The sequence below is a fragment of the Pinus tabuliformis genome, chromosome 3_1 (genome assembly GCF_031772625.1).
Source record: "Pinus tabuliformis cultivar Carrire ecotype Pingquan chromosome 3_1, CPIR1, whole genome shotgun sequence".
NCBI lineage: Eukaryota > Viridiplantae > Streptophyta > Pinopsida > Pinales > Pinaceae > Pinus > Pinus tabuliformis.
In genome coordinates this window covers 498,233,049-498,258,595 of record NC_142301.1, presented here as the reverse complement: position 1 = coordinate 498,258,595, position 25,547 = coordinate 498,233,049, and the positions used below count along the sequence as shown (strand labels likewise).

The 25,547-nt window shown below is 37.1% G+C and overlaps 1 protein-coding gene across 2 annotated transcripts in view; it reads left to right on the top strand.

Annotated features, from left to right (window-relative positions):
- The first annotated feature begins 1,880 nt into the window (after positions 1–1,880).
- Positions 1,881–25,547, top strand: part of LOC149187987 (Transducin/WD40 repeat-like superfamily protein) — a 352,005-nt gene continuing 328,338 nt past the window's right edge. For both annotated transcript variants that reach the window (XM_089411531.1, XM_089411530.1), the window contains exon 1: positions 1,881–2,322. In XM_089411531.1, the coding sequence (XP_089267657.1) occupies positions 2,110–2,322 (213 nt within the window). In that variant the 5' untranslated portion in view covers positions 1,881–2,109. The remainder of the gene's footprint in view (positions 2,323–25,547) is intronic.

The window sequence follows — 25,547 nt, the reverse complement described above, 5'->3', positions numbered from 1 at the left end:
AATGAAATGATTTTTCGATTCCACTGCCTCAGAAATGCAAAAAATACACACCCGTTCTTCCCAAGCTTCTTTAGGTCTCTTCCACAGTCTCGTTTCACACCGAAGTTGATGTAAGTTAGTTCTTAATTGAGCAATAAGAATCTTTGCTCTCCACAAAATGCTAGCTCCATTGTACTATTTTTGTTGAAGATCACAAGTGGGGTTTCCTGAACATAGTACTTCTTCTTTCTACCCAACTCTTTTCCCCATATACGCTTACAAAATTCTCCACAAAAAAATTCTTTAACTCCTTGCTATTGGTGGGACATGTATTGAGGTAAATATTCTATTTTTGCATCCATTTGTTGTTTTGTCTCATCCATGATTTCTTTTTTTCACTCATGCCTTCATTGAAGATAACTTTCGGTCATCTACCTACTCCCATTTGCTCAATTCTTTTTAGATACCTTATAAGACGCACCATAGCAATTGCTTCGATGGGAGCTGCTCCTATTTCACTCAACATTATCTCATAAGGAACCAAAATTTTTATTTTGAACTTGCTCATGATCAAACATTTTTGGATTTTCTCAATTTGTTTCCATTTTGAAACAGGGATGCTGCTAGCCCACAATTCACACCCATATAATATCATTAGACAAACTAGGAGTCCAAAAAGCACTTTAATCGTTTTCCAATCCCATAACTCTGCCTCTCTACATTTGTTTTGAAGTGCATATAATGCTTTTCACCCTCCTAAAATTCTCTTCTTTCTGCAGTCCTCCCAATTAAGCTTGTTGTTGAAATCGATCACAAGGTACTTTTATTCATTTACTTCTTAAAGAATGTTGCCTTCAAAGAAGAACGTATGCTAGCTTTGCTTCATTTTATTAGAGAAAATCATTGTTTTGGTCTTATTGGTATTGACTTGCATCCCCATTGCTTTACAAAAATGCTCAAGGGCATCTAGGTGCATCTGTAATCAATGGGCCAATTTAGCAATCAATACAAGACCATCAACATATAAAAGAATCTTTATCACAAAACCCCCCAACCGAACACCATCCCCACCTTGTAGATTTAGCCACTCTTCCAATTTGTCAATATATAAACCAAAAAGGGTAGGGGATAAAGAGCAACCTTGCTTGACTCCGATGCCACTTCTAAAAATTTCTGAAATGCCTGCTGAAGTTCTAATTTTGACTTTCACCTCTTCATAAAGCATATGGACAACAACTCTATATTGCAAATGAATTTCAAATTCTTCCATTCTACGCCACATCTTATCTCTAGGGACCGTGTCAAATGCCTTTTTGAAGTCAACAAAGCAACAAAATACTTTTTCTTTGTCCTCCCAAACCTTTTCAATAATGTGTCTCAGCGTGATACCATGATCTACTATAGAATGCTTTGGCCTAAAATCTGCTTGCCCTTTTGCCCTCTTTTCTTTTACTTCTACCCACTTATTGATTCAATTTTCTACCATGTCACTGAAAAGCTTTGCAAACAAAGGACTAATCATAATGATTTTATAGTTGGAAGGATTATTAATGTCTCCTCTTTTGAAAAGGGGTATTGCTAGACTAGTTGTCCAATCTCTTAGAAATCCTTGCCGAATGACGTTGTTGAATATTCCCATGATGTGCGGTGCGAGAATGTTCATTCCCCACTGTAAATATTCTGTTTGAAGTTCAACCAAATACTTTGCCTTCAATGTTTTCAATTTTTTAATCCCTACCTCCACCTCCTATGAAAACTTTGTAATTGTGTTGAACCTATAAAAAGACTCCACCTCTAATTCTTTTAAATGAACCAATCAAAATAATGTAAAAATAAATGTGAAAGAAATTAGTTTAAATCAACATTAACAACACAATATAGTTTTATAAACATCGGACGATTAGAATTTGTGTGCCCGATCATTGTTTGTCTCCGTTCTTGATGTCCTGTCGACATGGCTCAAGCATCCTACCTGCACTTTCTTGGTTAAACGCGCCAGTTCGGATTTTTTAATTGGCCTATTTGGCTCTCTAACACGAAACCTATTTAGCTGGGCGAGAAGGGTGGACGTCAGTCCACTGCTCTCCGTAATAATTACATTACAGGACATACCGAAATGAATATGTAAGCATGGAAGAGCAGGTAAAAGATCCCGTCAGAGAAGGACTCCAAAATGCCACTGAAAATTTGCAAAATGACGGCGATAAGGAGGATTTGGAACGCAAAGCTGAATTCTTTGCAGGATTGCTGGAGCCCTCCAATGGCGGACTGGATCCCTCTTATGTTGGCATGCGTCGGTTATTGCTTTACAGAAAGGCCTTCTCTGGCTGCAATCAGCGTCGGGTACTCTCAAACAACCTCTCATTTTTCAAAGATTACATGCCTCACAAGTTAATAGGTTTCGATCCCTCGACCTCTGGGATTTTTATGTGCCTATTATACAAGCATTATCGCTACACAAATACTATATGCATGCTCATGTACACGCGTAACAACATCTATACGCTCCTTTGATTGCCCGATTGAATTGCGTAAATCCTCTATTACATTACATTATAGATTTAATTGATATATGTTACCATTAATTTTGCGATCAGGTTGATATGGAACGATTACAGAATTGCCATATTAGTCTACATGTACCACCGTATGCATATTTATTTTTATCTGTAAACATCTTTCTTAATAACCATTCGAAAGATGGCATTGGGGTGTAAGCCCTTGTATTGATGTGATATCACTAGTGCTCACCTTTTCCCCCACTTTGTACAATCATCCCTTAAAATTGTCCTCATGCTTTTTGGATCCCCCTTCTTTTGATGGTTGGTAGAACCATCCTTTAAAGATGCCCATATCCTTTATGGTCCTCTTTCTTTTGATGATTGTCTTTATTATGCCTTCTTATTTACATGCTTACTACCCCACATTCTCGTGTTGATATGAAAGCAGCTTCTCTCACTCTGCTACTCTTTTAGCGTAGAGGTTCTGCATGCTTTGCGGGTTCCCTTCCTTGTAATTGTTCTTTTAATAACGCCTTTTAATGCAAGTTTGCTACCCAATTCATTGTGTTGATGTGATTGGGTCCCTGTTCATTTTGTTACTAACATTACTTAAAAGTGCTTGAGTGCTTTGTGGATCCCCTTTTTTTCTGAGTTTTTTGTTTTCTTTTTCTTTTTTAGATACTTATATTGACAAAGGATGTATACAAAGAAATTTATACAAGGAAAAACATGTTTAAGGAGCAAAGAGAAAAAAAAATATTTTCCTCGACGCTACTAAAACTGAGATCAAATCAGGATTAGCGAAAGATCTATTTCTTGGGCATCCCTGATAAGGAGATGTTCCTTAGCTTTAAGTCAAGAACCAACCTCTTCTTGCCAGGCCCTACATAAATATGTGATGGAGCTAACTTATCAAAATTACAGCTACACCTTAATTTTCAAGTAGTGAACAAGTTATTGACTCTGACAGAATTTGAAAGGATCATATATGTCTAGAGAATTAATTTTTTGGAGTCACCCAATAAAGCAGCCCTCCAATGAATACTCCCGTGAAAATAGAAGGAACTTGCGTCTGCACATTTTGTTGGCATTTTTGGCTATCTGGCATTCTTATAAAATGTGCTCAAGAGACTCTGTTTTACTAGTAAGCAGATATTTGTCATTCGTAAGGCCACCTTTTGCTAAAAGAGCTTTTGTTGAAAGGCATTGATAAATGACTAACCATGCAAAAACTCATTTTTTATAAGATGAGTGAAACAACCCTAAGCCATTTAGCCATCGTATCCATTTGCTCTCATGGTTAGAAGAGGTCCATCTAACATACAAAACTAGAGTCAAAGACAATTTCCAATCAACAAGGAAGAAAGCTTCTTTGTATGATAGTTTTGGACAGGTTTTCCAAATGACCAACACCAATCCCTCCAGATCATAGTTATCAGAACCGGACCGGTCATTGAACCGGTAGACCCTTTGGACCAGGAACCAGTCAGAACTGGACAGAAACTGGTAAAAAAACCGGACCAAAAAACCGGTTGAGCAAAAATACATAAAATATTCAAATTTTAAAGAAAAACATATATATTCATGTGCATCCATATAAATTCAAACCATTTATACACAAATATGAAAAAGTTCTCATTTATATAGCAAGTAAGAGTGCATAATATGATAATACCAAAATAGCACTTAGTGCAATACATGTCTGAAATAAAATACATCAAGATACAGACTCTAAATGGCCTCTGATATATCAAACTACAATACTATTAGTACTAAATTACTAATTAGAATCAACATCCTCAACCTCCCCCTCATCTTCATCCTCAAATTAGCAGTGGCAGACTGAGGATCTCTAGGGGGATTTTGACTTGATCCCCCTGGCCCTGAAGGTGGAGCTAGAAGTGGGTCCAAGTCCATCTAAGAAAGATCTTCGTTGTTAAATGTTGGGTCCTGGGTCTCTACAATCCACTATGATGATGGATCCAAATCATCCAAAGTTATGTTTCTTGATTCACGTGTCTTGTTCAACAATTGGTTTTGCATCAACTTGAGGTTGTATTGAATATAAACCATGTCATTCAATTGCTTTTTCTCCAAACAGTTCCTCTTCTTAGTGTGTATTTGCTCAAAAACACTCCAATTCCATTCACACCCTGAAACCCCAACTAAGAAAAATATTAAAAAAAATAATAATAAAAAATCGCTTGAATGGGCCCCACACATGAGTTGTTAGGCGTTGCACCGAATTGGCCAGTTCGGTACCGGTTATGGTTCAACAAAAATGGCTGGTTCGGTACTGAACCGGCCATTTCCGGTCCGTTGCACTGTTCCAAACCAGTTTATGGCTGAAAACGATCGGACCGACCAGTCCAAACCAGTTCGGTCTTGTCCTGATAACACTGCTCCAAATTGAATTTTGCATTTGGATATTTATCTTAAATAAATCCTTCAAATGGGTCAGCCTATATCGAGGGATTTCAACTATACATTGACCTTGATTCTTTTAGCTCCAAATTGGGTGTAGAGCGAAGTCACAACTACATATACTAATAGAAACTCCAAATCACATATCAAGCGACAAATTTCCATGTAGACCACATATTTTGAAAAGAAAGGAGCCTTGGATTTAAGAACAAGTTGGGGTGGAAATAATGTCACATAAACTAAATCATCCCTAAATCTTGTGTATATGCTAAGCCTATAAAATTTTGTACGTCAATAAAACATTCTAGGAAGTGAGCCCTTCAAACCTTTCAAAATTCACTTTGTTGCAAGGATTTTTCCCTTAGAGAACACAACAATCAATCCCAAGCCACCTTTGTTGTTTGGTAAAATGCAAACTTCTCATTGGACCATCGACAACCCTCACTCCCCACCATATTTGGCCCACAAGAAAGACCTCACGATTTTATCCAATTTATCAAGTTGAGTTTGGCTAGGAAGCCAACAAGAAACATGATAAATATGCAAGACTTGTCAAATTTTGGAGAATATTTTCAACATACTTGCAAAAAGAAGATCCTTGAATTGCTTATATTGTAGCACAACTTATAACTTTTGAGGATATCAAGCCTACATAACAATTAGTGAGAGACTTCTATCAAAGGAAATCCCTGTATAACCAACAATAACTCCAAGTAGTTGGGGTCCATCTTCACTGCACATCTCAACTAATAAGCCAAAAATTAGTTTTCTGTTGTGGTGAAAATGTAACTAGTGTCGGTCTCCATAAGGTAATTTTTCATAATTAAAAAATTGATTATCTTTACTAGCATGCTAAGATTTATTTTTCACTCATGGGTTTCATGCTCAAGTCAAATTATTATTTTATTCAAGCATGTTTTTCGAGCTCATTAGTATTTGTTTTGGTCAAAGTCAAAGGCTTGTTCATAGCCTAGAAAAAGATTTTTCAAAACATGTAATTTGGGTGAAATTCACTTCAAGAAGCCAATCGACCTTGATAATACTAGGGGGGGGGATGAATCAGTATTATTAGATCATTGATTTTAATTTTCAAAACTGATTTGTATACGCTACTTCAGCTAAGTGAACTAGCGTGCATACGCAACTTTACTTAAGGAAACCAACATATATGCAGAGATCTTTTGATTTACCCAAATTAGCATGCATTGAACTTTAATCAGTATATTAGGAATTCATTAGATAGTGTAGTAAAAGCAGAATCAAACATCACACATAAGCAACACACATGAACACCAGGATATAAGGTGGAAACCTATTGTGGGTGAAAACCACCTGCTGCTGTCGTCTCTATCTTCTTTTAATAATAAGAAAATCTGTTTATAATTTTTGTACTGGTGCAGTCTTATACCAGTACGTAGGCTTCTACCTGCAGAAGGCTACAACCTTCTCTCTTTCTCCAGCTTTTACTGGAAGGGAGTTACAACCCCCTAGTTCTTGTACTAGCCAATATGTTTACTAGTACGTAGGTGCTGACCTACAGAAGGCTACGAACTACCTTCTTCCTCCAGGGACCACGTTTCATCAATTTTCAGACTGGATCCCTCAACAACATCACAAGTGTAATTCAATCATCAAATATATCCACAACAACTAATCACTTTCATAACAGAGTCAACCCATCCATCTGATCATTCAGAGTACTATCACCAGACTATAGTAATCCAGAAACCAAACTAGAACCCAGAACTCTGCAACAGCAAACAACAGCAACTAAAACATATTTTATGAGGTATACGCTACTTTCATGTGTCGAACCTGCGTGTATACGCGCTTTTCTCAAAGCCAACCAGCGTATACATCTGCAAACATTAGTTCATAATTATGCAACTATTCTAGACTTCAGTTATACCTAGATCATATCATTTACATAATAATATATGCGTCAGTATTCAGATCTAGAATATTCATGAGCAAAAACACATAATGATAGTTTATTTTACGCCTTAAGATCCCGATCCATCATTAGATCTAGTTCCTCATCATCCGCTAAGGTTCATCCTTGGTTCAGATCCAGCAATGCACCATAACCCAATAACCTGCATGCTAGATCTCACACTTCATTATATATTCGGTACTTGCACATATTGGCCTAATGATCTTCTCCTCCTTTTAAAGTCTTAGGCCTTACTCAATACCATGGGCCAAAACCACTTGGGACCAATACCTTGGACCAAATACCTAGGGTCGATACCTCGGACCAGATACTTTGGACCAATACCATGGATCGAAATACCATGGACCAAAGACTTAGTTTTCCAAGGTATACGCGCTTTTCTTTTTGTGAAAGTGCGTGTGTACGTATATGCGACTTGTATACAGTGAACCCGCGTGTATACGCGACTTGGTCAATGGTGAACCTGTGTATATCTCTCTTTCTTCATTCTATGAAGACTGATCTGTAATTCTTTGCTATTAACTTGTTATATTGTGATCTTTCATCTGAGTGAGTTGCCATCAAGGACAATATCTATATCATAATGCCATCAATCTCCCCCTTTTGACTTGATGGCAACAACCACACCAAGTCACTCTCCCCCTTTGACATCAAGGGCAAAGGGTCATGCTCCCCCTGAGGATATGCTGGAATCTCTGATATGCTGAAGTGTACTGATTGAGCTCCCATGATCGAGTCCATGCTCCCCCTGAGCACAAACAAAGTCTACAAAGAGATGACTTTATATCCATGACCTTCCTATCACCAATGACTCATACATACATCCATCTCCCAACCAAGTGGGGATATACCAAATTTTAATCATCCACCCAACCAAGCGGGGATATACCAATACATGACTGAAATATAGCAGTTATTACATCATCCTTTCCATGCATAGTGGGGGTACAAATTACATCATATGACCAAAAAGGGACTCGTCAAAAGACTACACCAGACAGAGACAACTTATTACATCATGGGTCTTGACCTTTACATTGAATGATATACATGATATTTATAACAGAGACCAAAAATCTAAACAAGACCATGATAGTCATCAACAACTATCATACACTATGTATGATCTGCTGCATAAGTATCTTTGAACAACATCCAGACCATCAACTGTATATGTCCATAAAAAAGAATCACCTGAATCAAAACAACTATGCGGATTTGTACCAAGAAATGCCAACAATGCATTATAAGAAGCATATGCTCCCCCTGAACCTGTGCCAGATGTTCACTGTCAGATCTGATCATTGCATATATCAGAAGAATTATCAAGGCATCATCATCAATCAGATATACATCAAGTTATCAACACCCGACATATTTCCACATGTCATCAACAGATTGTAATCATCATCAAACAGAGCAGATAATTCACTGAACCATATGAGACCCCTTTCTCCTGAGTCTGGCCCACTGCTTTTCCTCAAACCTACATTTATGCGACTGTGCCCACAAAAACCAACGTATGTACGTGACTACACTTCATGAAACTCACGTATACCAACCTTTCTAAAAAAAATGGATTTTAACAGCACGATGATGCATCAACTACTCCCAACTTCTTTCTGAGATATTCAAATGTTTGTCTGGGCAGTGGTTTGGTGAATATATCAACAACCTGTTCTTTGGAGGGAACATACTCCAATTTGCCCTTTTGTTCAAGCACTTGTTCACGTAGAAAATGATATTTGATGGGTATGTGCTTGGTCTTGGAGTGCATGACTGGATTCTTTGAAACACTGATGGCACTTGTATTATCACATAGAATGGAGATGGGTGGAGTACATGTGATTTGAATGTCTTGCAAGGTTTGCATCATCCAAAGTAGTTGTGTGCAACAGGATGCAGCAGCCACATATTCTGCTTCAGCTGTAGATAATGCAATTGAACTTTGTTTCTTGCTGAACCAAGACACTAACCTGGAACCCATATAGAATGCACCACCACTAGTGCTTTTTCTGTCATCTACACTTCTTGCCCAATCTGCATATATATATGCATGAAGTGTAAGATTTGTATATGTAGGATACCATAAACCAAAGTTTTGTGTTCCTTGAAGATATTTGAAAATCCTTTTGATTGCCTGAAGGTGTGATTCCTTTGGATTTGCTTGGAATCTTCCAACTATTCTTACTGCATGCATGATGTCAGGTCGGGTACCTGTTAGATAAAGCAGACTACCAATCATAGATCTGTAAGTTGGTTGATGTACTGCTGCTGATTCATCATTTGCGCTGAGACTGCATCCTGTTACCATTCGGGTACACACTGGTTTAGAATCTTCCATGTCGTACTTTTTCAAGTTCTGTTTGAGATATTTGGTTTGTGACAGAAAAATACCATCTTTATTTTGTTGAACTTGTAGACCAAGAAAATATGTAAGCTCACCAAGCAGGGACATTTCAAATTCTTGCTGCATTACTGAAGCAAAATTCCGACTCATGGATTCTTCATTTCTACCAAAAATGATATCATCAACATAAACAACAAATTATTAGCAATTTATTATGTCAATCTTTGTATATAGATTGCTATCAGCTGATCCTTTGAAAAACCTTGTTGGTGGAGATATTTATCAAGACGGTAATACCAGGCCCTTGGAGCTTGTTTTAGACCACAAAGAGCCTTTCTGAGTCTGCATACAAGTTTTGCATCATTTCCAAGAATGAATCCTTCTGGTTGCTCAATATAGACTTCTTTTTCTAAGTCTCCATTAAGAAAGACAGATTTTACATCTATTTGGAATACTTTGAATTTTTGAAAACTAGAAAGAGCAAGAAACATTCTTATGGCTTCAAGTCTAGCAACAGGTGCAAAAGTTTCTTCAAAATCTATACCTTCTTGTTGAGCATATCCTTTACAAACAAATCTGGCCTTGTTTCTAATAACTTCTCCATTTTCATTCAGATTGTTTTTGAATATCCATTTAGTTCCTATGATATTCTTATTATGAGGTCTAGGAATTAATTCCCAAGTATCATTCTTTTCAATTTGCTCAAGTTCTTCGTTCATGGCCTTGACCCAGCATTCATCTTTGCATGCTTCATTTACATTTTGAGGTTTGGTGGAAGATAGTAATGCTAGATAGCTTGAAGCTTCTGTAGTAGTTCTTCTTGTCTGCACACCTGCCTCTTTCTGCCTTAAAATTTGAGTTTCTGGATGATTTTTCTGAACATACCTGGACAAATTCTTTTCTTCTACCGTTATCTCTTCTTCTAGTGCTTCATTGGTTTCTTCTTCAGAATTAGTGTGATTTGATGTGGGAAGATAATCCTCATCTTCTTCATAATCTTCGGTTATTATCTGTTTTGGATTTTTGCATGCTTCATCAACCACAACATCAATACTTTCAGTAATTTTCCCAAGTCTTTTATTATAACATTTATGTCCTTTACTTCGGGAAGAGTAACCAAGAAGAATACCTTCATCTACTCTGGGTTCAAACTTACCAAGTTTTTCATTAGTCCTTTTGATGTAACATTTGCTTCCAAAAACTTTGAAGTATTTTATAGTAGGAGTCTTACCATACCAAAGTTCATGTGGAGTTTGAGTGTTGTTTACCCGAACATTTGCTTGGTTGAGAATAGTGACGACGATGAATGCAGCTTCACCCCAGAAGGTTGCAGGAGTTCCAGATTCATCTAGCATAGCTCGAGCCATTTGCTGAACAGTTCTGTTCATTCTTTCTACCACTCCATTTTGCTGAGGAGTCCTTGCGGTGGAGAACTGCCTTTTTATTCCATATTGTTCACAAAAATCAAAGAACTCATCCGAGGTAAATTCCCCTTCTCGATCAAATCTGAGGCATTTGATTTTGCAATCTGATTCGTTTTCAACCAAAGTTTTGAAGGCTTTGAATTTTTCAAATGCTTCATCTTTATGCTTTAGGAGACCTATCCAACACATTCTGGAAAAATCATCAATGAATAATATAAAGTATTCTTCTCCACGAGGTGACTTTTTCCTTGATGGTCCACATAAATCAGTATGAACAAGTTCAAGAGGCTTACTAGCTAATCCTTCATTTTCTGGGAAGATCTGGTTTGCTTACCGAATTGACATGATTTGCATATTGTATTTTCAGGAATGTTGATATCAGGAAGATCACGAACAGCTTGGTATCTGCATGCTTTTCTTATTTGAGAAAAGCTTAGATGCCCTAATCTTCTGTGCCATAGCCAGTGTTCATAATTTTTGCTTAGATAGCACTGTTGTTGTCCTTCCTTGAGTATGTATAGGTTGTTTGGAGTTCTTGTATCTTTAATCACGGTTTCTCCTGTATCAAGCTCACGAACAACACATCCGTTTGATCGAAATACTATTTCATTTCCTTGATCACACATTTGATTGACACTCAACAGGTTATGCTTTATACCATCAACATACATAAAATTCCCATCTTTAACCTTTTCTTTTAAGAAAATAGAGCCTCTACCTTTTATGATAGCAAGAGTGTCGTTTTCAAATGAGACATTCTTTTCCTTTTCTAAGGCATTATATGAGTAAAGTTTTTCTTTGTCACCTGTCATGTGTTTTGAACATCCACTGTCGATGTACCACTGATTTTCTTGTCCTTCTGCATACAAGGCTATACCACATATTTCTGTTTGCGGTTCTTTCTTTCTCCATAATTTGGGTTTTAATGGAGTTTGCTCCTTTTGCCAAAATTTACTCCTGCATTCAGATTCTTCATGGTCGAAGTTGTTACAAATTGAGTATTCTATTTCATTTTCAAGAAGAGAAAAGTTATTGTAGGAACTTTTCTTGATCCCTGTCACATTCCTTTGATTTCGTGCTTCTCTAGTCATGATGGTCTTGTAAGCAACACATTGAACAACATTGTGTCCAAAGTTATGACATGAAAAACATTGGCCATTAAAGAAGTTCCTGCGATTATCGAATCTACTGACCTAGTGATTGTAGTTTCTATTGATATTCATCTTTGAAGCAAATTGAGTATGATTTCCCTGAGGTTGGTTGTGGCTTCTGTTCATCCTTGAAGTAAATTGAGCTTGATTTACCTGGTGATCTGCTTTATGCCTTTGCTGACGATTGTCAAACTGTTCACTGCTTTTTGTTGCATCAAGATAGCTTTTAGTGGAGGTTGGCAACTTCTGTGATTCAGATGCTTCTTTAGTATATCCAAGACTTGTTTTTATCAGAGGAGAACGCTGCACTTTGATAATTTCATTTAAGGTTTCTGATCCTTTAGCAAATCTAAGGTTGGGAGCTTTTGTTTTCTCAAGATCCCTTCTTAGACCCACAATTTCACATTCTAGTTTTTCATTGTGTTTTTCTCTTTCATCAAGTTGGTATGTCAAGGTATCTATAATCATATTCTTTTCTTTTAAAGAGATTTTGATTTTAGCAATTTCTTCATAAAGGTCATCTTCATCTAAAGCATCCAAAAAATTATCATCTTCATAAGCCATCAAAAGTCTATAGTCATTACTATTTTCATATTCATCACTATTTGATAAACCATCGCTATCTTCATAAGTATAGTAGCTCTTTTTACTTACACTTTGTTTTCTATTCCATTTTGCAAATTCTTTCCCTTTATCATATTTATCTTTATGAGGACATTTGGCAGCATAATGACCAACTCTACCACAGGGAAGACATTTGAAAGGTAGTTTACCTCTAAATCTTTCGGAACCCCGTTGAAGCTTCTTGACAAAGTTTACTTCATCTTCTTCTTCTGAAATATGTCTTGATTCATTGAGTTCTTCTTTTCCTTTTGCTGAAGCTTTAAATGCGGCTTCTCTCATATCTGATGGGCCTCCTTTTCTCATCTAAAAAGCAGTTAAGATTCCATGAAGCTGTGTCATAGTAATAGTCTGTAAATCCCGTTTTTCTTCTATGGTAGATACTTTTGATTCAAATTTAGCAGACAAGGATCTTAAAACTTTCTCAACTAAGGTAACTTCCTTTATCTCTTCACCCAGATTCTTCATGCAATTAACAACCTCATCTATACGTAAGAAGTAACTAGCTATACTTTCATCATTGTGCATCTTAAGAGTTTCATATTGAATTATGAGAGTTTGTAGTTTAGCACGTTTTACCTGAGAGTCTCCTTCGTAGCTTAGAACGATTTTGTCCCATATTTCTTTGGCTGATTTGAGCTGCATAACTTTGACAAACTCTGATTGTGACAGACTTCCCAATAATGTATTGACAACCTTGGCATTGGTTTCATATTGCTTTTTACCTGCCGTATCTGTAGGAATTGCTGATGGAAATGTATATCCTCCTTCCACGATTTTCCAAATATCTGTTCCAAGTGATTGAAGATAGGCTGTGGTTCTTATCTTCCAATAAACAAAGTTTCTCCCATCAAAGATTGGCGCTCTGATGGATCCCCCGCTTTCTTGATTACTCATGATGATGGATCTTCCTTCAAGTGATCAAGCTTATTCTGAAGGACCTGCTTTGATACCAATTGTTGGAAATAATACTGAGGGGGGGGGGGTGAATCAGTATTATCAGATCAATGATTTTAATTTTCAAAACTGATTTGTATACGCTACTTCAGCTAAGTGAACTAGCATGTATACACAACTTTACTTAAGGAAACCAGCATATATGCAGAGATCTTTTGATTTACCCAAATTAGCATGCATTGAACTTTAATCAGTATATCAGGAATTCATTAGACAGTGCAGTAAAAGCAGAATCAAGCATCACACATAAGCAACACACATAAGCAACACACATGAACACCAAGATATAAGGTGGAAACCCAATGTGGGTGAAAACTATTTGCTGCTGTCGTCTCTGTCTTCTTTTAATAATAAGAAAATATGTTTACAATTTTTGTACTGGTGCAGTCTTATACCAGTACGCAGGCTTCTACCTATAGAAGGCTACAACCTTCTTTTGTTCTTCAGCTTTACTGGAAAGGAGCCACAACCCCCTAGCTCTTGTACTAGCCGATGTGTTTACTAGTACGTAGGTGCTGACCTACAGAAGGCTACCACCTTCCTTCTTCCTCCAAGGACCACATTTCATAAATTTTCAGACTGGATCCATCAACAACATCACAAGTGTAATTCAATCATCAAATATATCTGCAACAACTAATCACCTTCATAACAGAGTCAACCTATCCATCTGATCATTCAGAGTACTATCACCAGACTACAGTAATCCAGAAACCAAACTAGAACCCAAAACATTGCAGCAGCAAACAACAACAACCAAAACATATTTTATGAGGTATACGCTACTTTCATGTGTCGAACCTGCGTGTATACGCGCTTTTCTCAAAGCCAACCAGCGTATACATCTGCAAACATTAGTTCATAATTCTGCAACTATTCCAGACTTCAGTTATACCTAGATCATATCATTTACAGAATAATATATGCGTTAGTATTCAGATCTAGAATATTCATGAGCAAAAACACATAATGATAGTTCATTTTACTCCTTAAGATCCCGATCCATCATTAGATCTAGTTCCTCATCATCCGCTAAGGTTCATCCTTGGTTCAGATCTAGCAATGCACCATAACCCAATAACTTTCATACTAGATCTCACACTTCATCAGATATTCGATACTTGCACATATTGGGCTAATGATCTTCTCCTCCTTTTATAGTCTTAGGCCTTACTCAATACCATCGGCCAAAACCACTTAGGACCAATACCTTGGACCAAATACCTAGGGTCAATACCTCGGATCAGATAATTTGGACCAATACCATGGATCAAAATACCATGGACCAAATACTTAGTTTTCCTAGGTATACACGCTTTTCCTTTTGTGAAAGTGCGTGTGTACGTATATGCGACTTGTATACAGTGAACCTGCGTGTATATGCGGCTTGGTCAATGGTGAACCTGTGTATACCTTTCTTTCTTCATTATGTGAAGATTGATTTGTAATTCTTTGCGGTTAACCTGTTATACTGTGATCTTTCATCTGAGTGAGTTGTCATCAAGGACAATACCTGTATCATAATGCCAACACAGTTGTGGTGAAAATGTAACTAGTGTCGGTCTTCATAATGTAAATTTTCATAATTAAAAAATTGATTATCTTTACTAGCATTCTCTTATTCATGCTAAGATTTATTTTTCACGCATGGGTTTCATGCTCAAGTCAAATTATTATTTTATTCAAACATGTTTTTCGTGCTCATTATTATTTGTTTTGGTCAAAGTCAAATGCTTGTTCGTAGCCTAGAAAAAGATTTTTCAAAAGATGTAATTTGGGTCAAATTCACCTCAAGAAGCCAGTCGAACTTGCCTGTCAAGTCGATCTTGCGTAGGAAGAGACACCTATTCGATCCCCTATGGAAAGTATAAATAAAAGTCAAGTTGAGCTCATTCGGAGACCACTTTGTAGCATCTGATTCTCTATTCTTTTTCGATAGAACAAGGAAAAGAGCGAAGTTAAGGAGAGAAAAAGAAGAGGCCGAAGTTTGATCTTTCTTGAAGCTTGCATGTCTCTTGTTGGTATGTTGAAACTTACTCTTGGTGCTAAACTCGTTGCTGGAACTGTTATTGTACTTGATGCTGAATTCATTGATGGAAGGATATCTTGAAGGAGGGCTTGATTGGGCATCTTGAAGGTTGGTGTCTTGTCTTGGTTTTAAGTTTTGGATATCTTCACTTTGATATGATTCTATAAGAAGAGGAGTTTCTTGGGTTTTCCACCTTGTAAGGTTTTTCCCTGGCTTGGAGCCTACATCTTGCGTTCTTTGTCTCTTGTGATCTTCATGTGTTATATTTTTGGTAATTGCTTGGTGAAAAGAACATAATAAAAGAAATAAAAAGGCAACAAACATTCAGAAGTAATTATCAAGTAGGAGAAATCACCATAATCTACAAGCTTCCTAATTTCTCAACATGGTATCAGAGCTAAGGTGAAGCTAAGACAGTTTGAAGATCACAAATTATGGGCATCTTGAAGCAGATATCTCTCTCTCCATCAAAAAGGAAGAAAGGATTCTGAGTTAAGACGATTTCAGGAAAATCCGAAGTCTGTAGCATTCAATCAAAGGGGTCTAAAAACTTGTATTTGTAATTCGAATTGTTTGGAATTTGAACTCAAGAAAGGAAGTGCGAAGATCTGTAATATACTCTTTAATCCAGGTTCTACAAATTTGTGAAAGGTCAGATCACTAGTCTTGTGATATAGTCTCTATAACATTTTGTCATACGAAGACACTGTGGTAACCCTAGACGTAAGACAAAGTTTAAGATTTAAAGATCCGAACTTGTGGTGGCATTTGTACTTTGAGGTGATACTAATTGTATAAACAAGAGATCAGCATTTGATCTAAAAGGACTAAGGCTGTGATCAAGAGATCTGCATTAATCTAAAAGGCTGAGATTGAGGTGAATAAGAAGTATATGATCCCTCTGTGAGACATCTGAAGCATTCTACAATTTACAATGTTCTCTACGGAAGAAGATGGAAGAATAATCAATGAAGCTTGCAACCTCTATTCTAGCTCGCTCTTGCTCAAGGCTAAAGGTCAAGTTTATGACAATCATCTTTACAAAAGGATCTATATATTTTGGGCAAACGAAGGTAGAAACTGAAGCAAAACGAAAATTGAAAGAGTACCTCATATCTGTGACATGTGACTTGAAGTACCAAAGTTTATATGACAAATTTTATGAATCATCTAACCTCAAAATATTGGGAGAACTGTTTTATGTGGACAGTCTACATCAATTCTCAAGAAATAGCAAGCACAAGGAGTATACACAAACCAAACCTGTAATAAAAACCAAATCTTATGTGGTGGCATTCGATTCTTTTATTACACCGTGGTATACAAAATATTTACGACACCATGACATACATGTCTGAAAATCTTTGTGGCTATGTGGTGTCTCTTTGTTATACAAGTCCCCGTGGCATGATTCTTTGTACTATTACAAATCTTAGAGATGCGAATTATTCCTCACTCAAGTGGACTACTAGATTGAAGTTTATGAAGACATCCTTAATGAAGTACTGTGTGAAGATCTGGAGTATGTTCCTTTCCTACAAAAGTTTGAAATTAGTGCTCTTATTGCCATCCGAGATCTAGGTCGAAATAATTCAAGCATCCAAGTGTTTATTTTCCTTTGGATTCAAAAGTTGGCTTCTAGGTCGAGTCCTAGAGGGACAATATAAGTCCAAGATACATTGTGATCCAAGATGCGTAGGACATAATGGAATTTATGAGTTTGTCATGACTATGATATGTACAATGCACAATGCTTATATACGAAGAACAAGAACTGGGACATGTCACCCTATGATATATAATGAATCATCTCTGTAAGCATATAAATGTAGACATACAAAGCAAGTCTTATCTGTGATTAACTCCATGCTACAGGACTGAAAGACTAAGATACATGGTCTTTAGAAGTAACCAAAATCTTCACTAGAATCTGGGCCGAATTATCCATCCAGCATGATAAGGCCTATCTTTTGAAACAAATTATTAAGAACATTGTTGTATCTCCTTATAGCAAGGATTGTGAACAAGGAATTTGAAGTATTTGGAGCACATCTTTGAGGCACAAATGTATGAAGCAGTCGTACTACCCATAACTTTCTTCCTATACGTAGAAGAAGGACTAATCACATCCATGAAGCTGACCTACTTGATATTGAAGCTTGAAAAATGAAGGACATTGCAAGCAGTCCAAAGATATCATTACGCTTGAGGGACGAAGGACTGAGATCATTGTTTGACCTCTTGAAAAACCATATGAAGACCTGGTTGCAGCAGTATGGATAGAATTAGTGAGGCATGTCTCTTTGAAGCAACCTCAAGAAGTTAGAATATAGTACCATATTCGAAGGCAAAAGTGAAGTTAAAAAGGTATGTATAGTCCTTGTTAATTATAGGATGGTGATCTAATGCTCTTGAAGAATAGTAGTGCATTATATGGAGGACATGTGTAGATATATTTCAGTGAGCATTGACTTGTTAGCATTTGAAATCTTTCTGTGCATACAAGTCTAGGTTTCTAAAACCTAGGAATGAAATGAACTCCATCTCTCGCATAGAAAGCTTGCATTTCTAGGGTTTGCATGCTTGTAGAATTTGCAATTCCTAACATGACAGATCTTGAAGACCTTGAAGAAAATAGGGTTTTGCAACTAACTCTCTAGTGTGGTTGTAGAACTTTGCAATTTTTAAGTGGCAGGTCTTGGAGACTTTGGAATCTAGGGTTTGTAAACCCTAGAATTGTTTGGACTAAAAGAAACCCTAGGAACAAAATCCTATCTAATCATTTCCGCTATAAGAGGTAGATCTAACCCTTGATGGTGATGACATTGTGAGAACAAGGTTGGTGAACATGTCCAAGATTAAGAGGGAGCTAACCTTCCTCAAAAGATAAGTATTCTACATCTCCTTGATTACTACTAATGCTATTGTCTTTGTACTTTGTCCTTTTTGTCCTTTCATAGTCTTCTAACAAAGCTTGCAGGTCAAAAGTAGAATTATCTAAGGTTGACTAACAGTTAAAAGAGTTGGAAGAACATGGAAAAGCATGAAGATTAAGAAGAAAGAAGAAGTCGATTAAATGGAAACACAAAAAGAAGAAGCTCACTTGCCTCAGCTGGAAAGAAGGAGAAGTTAGATCTTGGATGGATACAATGCTAGTTGAAGTTTGGCAAGAAAATCCAAAGGAGCTTGTGATAAAAAGAAGATGACAGTTCTGTTGAATTTTTGAGCAACTAGATCCCCCTTGAAGCAAATTATTTCTTAGGAGCAAGTTATTTTTCATAAGAGAAAAAGTTATTTCAAAAATATTTTATAAAGCAATTAGAGATGTGCAAAATAAAATCACTTAAGTGATTCAATAAGACATGTGCAAAACAAATCACTTAAGTAACAAGATATCTAATTCGAATGGATCACTCTAAGAGCTTCCAAAACACTTAATTTGAGGAAGGGATTTTGCCTCAAAGATTTCTATATACTGAAGAGAAGCCTTCATACATCGAGTTCTCTCTCTCTTGCTTTGGTGATCTAGCTCTCGCATTGATGATCAAGACCTCGCATCAGTAATTTATCTCTCTTATTATCAGTAGCAGATCTATTGCATAATTGCAGATCTCTTATCATCATTGGCAGATCTCTTATTATCAGTAGCAAATCTATTTCATATTTGCAAATCTCTTATTATCATTGGCAAATCTCTTATCATCAGTAGCAGATCTATTGCAGATTTGCAGATCTCTTATCATCATTGGAAAATCTATTGTTTGGCAGATCTACTGTTTGGTAGATCTATAATTTGGCAGATCTATTATCTGGCAGATCTATTGTTTGGCAAATCTATTATTTGGCAGATCTATCATTTGGTAGATCTATTGACAGATCTCAAAACTCTTGTTCAACTCTTGCACTAGTGGTTTATGCTTTTGTTATTTGCCGCTGTTAATGCTCTCGCTCCAGAGAAGTATTATTACCGTTGTTATTGCTCTCACACCAAAAGTATTTAGCTCTTGTATTGATCTCACTCTAGAGATATTCTATTCTTGATATTGCTTTCGCACCAAAGTTTGATTGCTGGTATATTGCCCTTGCTTCAGTAGCATTTTGATCTTGCATTTGGAGAATATTGCTCTCAGTGTTTAGCTCACTTATTTGTGCACTTTGTTCACTCACTTGTGTCTAATGCGTTGGTTTTGGAAGCCTTTAGAGGCTTGTGGTGGTATTTTGAAGCTATTGTATTAAAAATGGTTGTTACTACTGTTATTTGTAAAAGGGTTTTGCACTCTGATTATGTATCTCTGCTGAACTTTTGAAGATGATCTAATAGAAGAGCATTTTAAAAGGGTTTTCCCCCATAATGGGGTTTTTCCCTAGTCTTGGGCCAAATCTTGTGTCTTGTTGTTCATTGATTATCTTCTATGGTTTATGATCTCAGAAATTAAATTTTAAATCTGCAAAATTTAACATGGTCAGAGTTGTGGTGAAGATAAGCTCAAGAACAGTAAGCTTAAGGCAATTATCTGCTGAAAGACCTTATTTGCTACTCAAAATACAACAGTAGATCAATTCAAATGACTACATCCTTCTTCAAGGACAACGAGAATTTGACAGGGGCTTCAAATTATGTTGCTTGGAAACTTAGATTGGACACCAACTTGGATGGAGAAGATGTTCTAGAGTATGTCCAAGGAGGTGTACCCCAACCTCCTTAAAATGCCCCTACTACTGCTAAAGCAAGATACAAGAAAGGTGAGATCAAACCCCGCAAAATTATCATTGATTCTTTGAAAGACCGTCTTCTTACCTGTATCTCTGACATGAAGACATCTAAGGAAATGCATGACAAGATTGTTGCAATGTTTGAAGTCCAAAATCTGAATCACGTCCTTGACTTGAAGAAACAACTCAAAGATATAAAATTGAATCTTATTTTATAAGGAGAACCCAAGGACCAAATTTTGTCTGCTTGAGAGCCCCTGTTTGATAGGGAATTGGTACACACAACCCTTGATGGACTTCCTGCAGCTTGGGAAGTATTCATTACTACTATCAGCGATCACAATGTTCTGCCAATTGTTGATGAATTGATCGGAAGATGTAAGCAGGAAGAATCAAGGATGATTTCAAGGGGCAAAATTCAGAGACATGAAGAAGGAGAACCATTTGCCTTCACTGCACAAGCAAAGAAGAAGAAAGGAAAGGGAAAATCTTCTAAGCCAAAGTCCAAACCCAAGTTTTTCAAGAAGAGCATGAGGAATGTTGAATGCTTTAACTGTCACAAGCATGGGCACTATGCTCGAGATTGTCCAGAAAGAAGATCCTCTTATAATCAAAGGAATAACAACAACTATAATAATCAGTCTCCTGATTGAAAAAGGAGGAATTATGGAGGAAGAAGATATGAAGGAAGAAGCAATGCTCGCAGTGATCGTGATCAAGAGCCTCGTCCTCAAAAGAGATACAAAAATACAAGGTATGAAAATAATGCTGCTGCTTCTCAATCTGAGTACTTTCTGATTTCAACTTTGTCTAGTGCTTCTCCTCCAAATTCTTTAGATAGCTGGTTAGTGGATAGTGGTGCCTCTAGGCACTTCTTTGGTTATAAAGAAGTCCTCTCTAATTTGGTTGAGAGGGAGACTGGCTTAAACATTATCCCCTCGTCCTCAAAAGAGATACAAAAATACAAGGTATGAAAATAATTCTACTGCTTCTCAATCTGAGTACTTTCTGATTTCAACTTTGTCTAGTGCTTCTCCTCCAAATTCTTTAGATAGCTGGTTAGTGGATAGTGGTGCCTCTAGGCACTTCTTTGGTTATAAAGAGGTCCTCTCTAATTTGGTTGAGAGGGAGACTGGCTTAAACATTATCCTTGGAGATAACACTACATACCCTATAAAAGGGTTTGGTTCAATTTCTTTTCATTTGGATCTTGGAGAAATTATTCATATTCAAGATGTTTATATGTACTTGGTTTAAAGAAAAATCTTATATCTATATCTGCTCTAGAAGATAAAGGAATGAAGGTGGATTTTATAAAAGGAAAGGCATTAACCTGGCTAGAGAAAACAAACATGAAAAATGCTTTTATTCTTGGATCGAGAGTCGAAGGACTTTAAAAGGTCAATGGGAGACGTATTAAAGCTATGGCTCAAGAATGCAATTTCAACCAGATCGAGTTATGGCATCGCAAATTTTCTCATCTTCATTATAAGGCACTGCCCAAAGTAAAGAAGATGGTTTATGGAATGCCATAAATCCAATCAAAACATGATGGTGTTTACCCTGGTTGTGAAAGTCGAAAGAAAATGACAGGGCCTTTTCCCTCTTGCATTATTAAATCTCATGACATCCTGCAACTAATTCGTTCAAATTTGTGTGGACCTATGCTAGCGACATCCATAGGTGGATATTTGTATTATATCACCTTTGTGGATGATTTCTCTAGAAAAACATGGATATACTTTCTAAAGCACAAAGATGAAGCCTTTGATATGTTTAAAAATTTCAAAGCATTGACTGAAAACCAAAATGGAAAGAAAATCAAAGTCTTCAGATTAGATAATGGAGGAGAATTCATTTCAAATGAATTCATTGACTTTTGCAGAGAAGCTGGTATCAAGAAAGAGACCATTGTACCATATAATCTTGAACAAAATGGTGTGGCAGAAAGAAAGAATAGAACTATCATGGAGGCTGCTCGTGTCATGCTACATGATTAGAATGTGCCAAAGTTCCTTTGGGGAGAAGTTGCCAACATTGCCAACACTGTCGTATATGTACAAAACATAACTCCTGAAGAAGTATTCACAGGCAAGAAAACTGCTGTCAGTCATTTAAGGATCTTTGGTTGTCCTATTTATTTTCATGTACCAAAAGAAAAGAGGAACAAGCTTGAGGCTTCAGTAAGAAAGGTATGTTTGTGGGCTATTGTGAAGATTCTAAAGCATTTAGAATTTATATACCTAGTCAAAGAACAATAGACTTTATTAGAGATGTAACATTTGATGAAGATGCAACTCTTGAAAAATTAAGAATTAGTCCTCCTCCTATCTCTTCTAAAGAAACAAATGATGATGTGGATCCCTCTACCCATGAACCCGATCACGAGGACCTAGATGAACCTGTTGAGCCTATGGATCCATTAGATCCTCCTCCATATAGGAAAAGGGCTCTATGGCTTTGTGATACTCTACAGGATGCTGAAAAACATACTACTCCTAGGGGCACTTTTAGAGACAGCAAGAAGCCTAGTCGATATCAAAACTATGTTGTTGCTATGAGTTCTATCATACAGAGTGAACCTCAATCATTTGAAGAAGTAGAAAAGCACTGAGTATGGAAGGATGCCATGACAGAAGAAATGAATCCATTATGCAAAATGATGTATGGGAAATTATTCCTAGACCTCAGGGAAAATTAGTTGTGGCTTCAAAGTGGCTGTTCAAAATTAAACATGGCATGGATGGCAGTATTGAAAAATATAAAGCAAGGTTTGTGACTCGAGGATTCTCTCAGAAAGAGGGAATTGATTATGAAGACATCTTTGCTCCTGTTGCTCGCTATACCACCATTGGCTCTATTATTGCTTTACCTGCTAGTCAAGGGTGGACTCTCCATTAGATGGATGTCAAGACAACTTTTCTCCATGATGCTCTTCAGGAGGAAGCATATGTTGAACAACCTCAAGGCTTTGAGGTACATGATCGAAGAACCCATGTATGCAGATTGAAGAAAGCACTCTATGGCTTAAAGCAAGCCCCTAGGGCTTGGTATTCTTGCATTGACAACTACTTAGTAAAGTTGGGATTCACGAGTAGTAGTGGTAATCCAAACCTCTGCTTCAAAGTTGTACAAGGTAAGCCTTTGATTTTGGTATTATATGTTGACGATCTATTTTTGACAGGTAATGAATTTTTGATGATTCAGTTAAGAGGGAGCTTGCCTCTGAATTTGAAATAAAAGACCTTGGGATGATATACTTATTTTTGGGCCTGGAGGTTTGGCAGGGACCTGGCGAAACTATTCTCTCCCAAGGGAAGGATGTCGTAAAGCTATTGGAAAGGTTTGGAATGGTAGAGTGCAAATCCATGAGCACTCCCATGGAGATGAACTTCAAGAAACTCTGTGGTGATGAAGTTGGACTTGATTTATTTGATCCATTTGAGCATCGTCAGTTGATTGGAGCATTAATGTTCCTAGTGAATAGCCGTCCTGATATTTGATATGCTGTAAACACCTTGAGTCAATTCATGACCGGGCCTTTACATAATCACTGGGTTGCATGGGACAGTTAATTTTGGTCTTCGATATACTGCTGGCAACATAAAGTTGCATGGTTATGTTGACGTTGATTGGGCATGCAACATTGTGGACAAAAAAAGCACTTCAGGATGTTGTTTCAGTTTGGGATCTGCCATGATCTCTTGGATGAGCAGGAAACATAAATCAATTGCTCTCAGTTCCACAGAAGCTGAGTATATTGCTGCTAGCTTAGCTAGTTGTGAAGCTGTTTGGTTAAGAAAACTCTTTGGAGAGTTATTTGAGCAAGTCTTGGATACTATAGTGATATTCTGTGATAATATGAGTGGGATCTGATTGTCTGAGAATCCCGTATTTCATGACAGATCCAAGCACATTGAAATCAGATATCATTTCATTCGAGACATGGTACAGAGAGGAGCAGTGAGACTCCACCATATTCAGATTGATGAGAAGATTGTTGATACACTTACCAAAGCACTGCTGAAGAAGAAATTTCTAGTCTTCAGAGATGCGCTTAGATTAAGGGATGTACCTCTTTAAGATTTAGGACCTGGCTGATCAAGAACACTGAGATGTGTGCGCTTTCCCCTTGGTTGAGCTCCCAGGGATGAAGAATTGAGCTAGTGAGCTCCTGGGGACGAGGGACCTCCAATCAAGAGTATGCCCCAGTCATGCATCTTGTTTCCCACACATGGCCAATGGGTGCTGACTTGAGATCAGATGGTGATCCTTTCCAGTCATGGTAAGCTGTATCTCGCTCAAGTTTGAAGATGCTGGTGTTCTTGAACAACATGGATTCTTAGCCTTTGAGTTGAGCTATTGTGGATTCTTAGCCTTTGAGCTGACCTATTGTGGATTCTTAGCCTTTGAGATGAGTTATTGTGGATTCTTAGCCTAAGCACTGAGCTATTATGGTTTCTTAGTCTTATTGACTGAGTCATTCCGAGTGGTAGCATGAGTCTCTCCAATGGTATTTGTTCCAGGTTGTAGCCTGTGACTCCTTGATGCCAGGTGGAAGCATTTGGCTCCCTGTTGATTATTTGGACCAGGTTGAAGCTTGAGACTCCTTGGTGAAGGCTTCTTAGCCTTTATTTGGCTGAGCTTGGATTAAGGGTGGTAGCAGTAGCTCCCCTGCCATGAGTATTCTTCTTTAGATTTGAGAATGTTCAACATGAGTCATGATGATTTGATAGGTACAACATTTTTGGCTTTATTAATGGAAATTCCTCCCTAGTTGAGAGGGAGTGTTGAATTTTTGAGCAACTAGGGATAAATTTCCCTACAAATCACTTTATGTGGTTAACCCCTTTCACCCTTGAAGCGAATTATTTCTCAAGAGCAGTTTATTTTTCATAAGGTCAAAAGTTATTTCAAAAATATTTTATAAAGCAATTAGACATGTGCAAAATAAAATCACTTAAGTGATTCAATTAGACATGTGTAAAATAAAATCACTTAAGTTATCTAATTCAAATGGATCACTCTAGGAGCTTCCAAAACACTTAATTTCACGAAGGGATTTTGCCTCAAAGATTTCTATATATTGAAGAGAAGCCTTCATTTGCAACACATCGAGGTCTCTGTCTCTCTCGCTTTGGTGATATCGCTCTCGCATTGATGATCAAGCCCTCGCATCAATAATTTATCTCTCTTATTATGTTAAATTATGGTATGTTCTATGATTAGAGTAGTTTACTTCTTTTACTTTTTATTAACCACTGATCAGCAATCACAGCATAAAGTAAAGTGCAGATAGAACATTAAACGATCGACAAAAAACAAGCCAAGACAAGAGACACAAGATGTGGCGGCTAGCCAGGGACAAACCCCAATGTGGGGAAACCCTTTGATCAAATCTTCTTTTATTTTCAATAGTTCAGCGGAGAGAGATAGTACAATAT